Source organism: Penaeus monodon, chromosome 20 (assembly GCF_015228065.2).
Source record: "Penaeus monodon isolate SGIC_2016 chromosome 20, NSTDA_Pmon_1, whole genome shotgun sequence".
Classification (NCBI taxonomy): domain Eukaryota; kingdom Metazoa; phylum Arthropoda; class Malacostraca; order Decapoda; family Penaeidae; genus Penaeus; species Penaeus monodon.
In genome coordinates, this window is record NC_051405.1 from 1,589,574 (window position 1) to 1,592,546 (window position 2,973).

The 2,973-nt window shown below is 41.5% G+C and overlaps 1 protein-coding gene across 1 annotated transcript; it reads right to left on the reverse strand.

Moving 5' to 3' along the window:
- Positions 1-1,328: 1,328 nt before the first annotated feature.
- LOC119585534 lies at positions 1,329-2,196 on the reverse strand. The gene is made up of 3 exons (XM_037934159.1): positions 2,084-2,196; positions 1,742-1,982; positions 1,329-1,421 (listed from the first exon to the last, which is right to left on the reverse strand). Exons 1-3 carry the CDS (start codon positions 2,194-2,196, stop codon positions 1,329-1,331), a joined length of 447 nt encoding a protein of 148 aa, XP_037790087.1.
- Positions 2,197-2,973: the final 777 nt, after the last annotated feature.

Genomic DNA, 2,973 nt, shown 5'->3' on the forward strand with positions numbered 1-2,973 from the left:
CCTCAATCCTTAAAAGAAAAAGAAGTATTACTTTCTTTTTACTGAAATGGTTATACATTTTACAATATGATGCATAATATAGAACATATTAGTCTGCCCATTCAATTCTGTTTAAATTAGTCAAGCTGTACATTACATCATATCTTGAAGTTTTTTTGTTTTGTTTTTTGAGAGACAGGCACTTAGCTGATGCAAAAACGGCATATTAGAATACAATGTATAACATGAAATCAGATTTGTATATTATAATGTATCATTCTGCTACCCCTATGCTTTCCCTACCGTCGGGACAAAGCATCAGTCAGTACATTTTCTTTTCCTCTTATATGATTAACACTGAGGTTATATTTTTGAAGCTCTAAGCTCCATCCTCTGGTTCTTACAGCTCATTTTAGATATAAAAGTTATCGGATTATAGTCTGTATAAATCTTTACAGCTTCTTTAGTAGGATGCAAATAAATATCATACTACCTTAAAGCTAAAATCAAAACAAGTGTTTCTTTCTCTATTGTAGAGTAATTTCTCTGATGCTTATTAAATTTGTTGGAGAAATAACACACTGGATGATCAACACCAGCTGCATCAGTATCACTAGCGTCTACATACAGGATGAAACCCTTCTCAAAGTCGGGTGAGAAGGATGGGTGAAGATATCAGCATGGCTTTGACGGTCTTAAATGCCTTTTCACAGGAATCTGACCAAATAAATTTAACCCCTTTCCTTAATAAATCAGTCAGTGGGGCAACAATATCAGAAAAAATCTTCAAAAACCTTTTATAGTAGCCAGCTATGCCGAGGAACCTCATCACCTCTCTCTTCGACTTGGGTACTGGGTACTTTTCTATTGCATCAGTCTTGCTATTCAAAGGCTTGACCTGTCCCTGACCAACTTCATATCCCAGGTAAGTTACACATGCATATGTGAAGTCACTCTTGGCAAGGTTTACCGTTAGGTTCACTGTCGCGAGCCTCTCAAACAGTGCCTGCAGCCTCTCCAGATGTTCAACCCAGTTTTCACTATAAATTATTATATCATCCAGGTAAGCTTTACATCCATCTAGTCCTGAAATTAGACCATTAATTAAACGCTGGAAGGTTGCAGGAGCTGTTTTTTAACCAAACGGCATTACACAGTATTGAAAAAGTCCATCTGGCATCACAAAGGCAGATATTTCTTTTGCTCTTTCTGTCATGGGGATTTGCCCCTTTTAACATACCTGTCTTAGTTATAAACTTGGCCTTGCCCACCCGGTCAATGCAATCATCGATACGAGGCATAGGACTGTATTCACCTTCCGAAAATCCGTGCAGAAGCGAATTCCACCATCAGCCCTGGGTACTAGTATACATGGGGAACTCCAGGCACTCACAGGTCTCAATGATTCCGTTTTCCAACAGATACCGAGTCTCATCCTTCATCTGCTTACATTTTGTGGGATTTACACTATATGGATGTTGCCATTATCATCGATATCAATGTCATGATGCATTAAACTCGTACGACCCGGAACATCAGAAAATAGACAAGAAAAATCCAAGAGTAGAAGAGTCTAGATGAACAAATTTATTCTCTAGATTATTAAGAATATCAGAATTAATTAATCTAGAGTGAGGCACATCAACAAGGGGATCTTCATCTTTCTCAATCACATTCGTCACATCATTTAGCATGACTGCATGTCCTTGCATTTATCTACAGGCAGGTCATTGCGTTCTACACATTTCTTTATTTGATTTACATGACAAAGCCGTGACTGTTTACGCTTACCGGGAGTCTGAATTACATAATTAAGGTCACTTAGCTTTTTCTCTACAATACATGGTCCAAAATAACAAGCCTTCAGTGACTGCCAAGGGACGGGTAGGAAGACCATTACTTTTTCTCCTGGTGAAAAAGATCGTGACTGAGCACCGCTGTCGTACCACGCCTTCATCCGTCTCTGGGCCTCATTAAGGTTCGCTCTTGCCAGTTCACATACTCTTTGGAGTTTCAAACGAAAGTCCATTACATGGTTTAATATATCAGACCTGTCATCATTATCTAGCCATTTCATTTTTAACATCTTTAGTGGGCCTCTCACCTCATGCCCGAACACAAGCTCAAATGGGCTAAACCCCAGTGTATCCTGCACACATTCTCTAGCAGCAAACAATAAGAGTGGAACCATTTCATCCCACTGCTCGTCCGTCTCATGGCAGTAAATGTGTACCATATTTTTCAATGTTTGGTGGAATCTCTCCAACGCACCCTGCGACCCTGGGTGATTCGTGCTTGACAACTGATGCTGTATGCTCATCCGTTGCATGGCTGCCTGGAATGCCTTAGAGAGGAAGTTACTGCCTTGATCAGACTGGATCACCTGCGGTAACCCGTATGTACAGAAGAATTTAGTGAGTTCTTTGATTATGGTCTTGCTACTAATATTGCATAAAAGGAATCACCTCAGGTTATCGGGTGGAAGAAAACATGATAGTGAGGAGATAATTATTACCGGACTTCGTTTTGGGGAGCGGGCCAACACAGTCTATAATTACGTGGCTAAAAGGTTCAGAGATCGCAGGAAGCGGATACAAGGGCGCTACAAGGATCTTCTGGTTAGGTGATGTCATGTGACGAGGCCTCCACACTCTCATCAAGACGCCACCTTTCTTATAGTAACCTGCCGGTATATCCGACACATCATTTTCCGATCCAGCTAATTCAGCAATCTTATACAGTTCTGCATCCCCTTTTACTGATCTTAAGCCTCCCTTTATCACGGGGGAACCCATTCTTTCCACCGCATCAGTCTCGGGGTTTACACAGTAATTCTTCGTCACTCTCCTCATTTCAAAACCCATCCCGGCCTTTTTAATAAAAGCCCCGACTGCACGAGCTCCCGTGGGGGGGTCGTTTCCGACACGCCCAACCCCCCGCAGGGCTCTCGTACCGCACAAGCGGAACACCCCCTGTCGTATCTGTTTTTTTCCC

What these genes read in the sequence shown, in the direction of transcription:
- LOC119585534 (XM_037934159.1), bottom strand. Translation starts at nt 2,196, where the DNA reads ATGAGACGGACGAGCAGTGGGATGAAATGGTTCCACTCTTATTGTTTG. An exon ending in AGCTTGTGTTCGGGCATGAG is followed by an intron (nt 1,983 to 2,083) that starts GTGAGAGGCCCA and finishes GAAACTCCAAAG; the next exon opens with AGTATGTGAACTGGCAAGAG. An exon ending in AACAGTCACGGCTTTGTCAT is followed by an intron (nt 1,422 to 1,741) that starts GTAAATCAAATA and finishes AAATGTAAGCAG; the next exon opens with ATGAAGGATGAGACTCGGTA.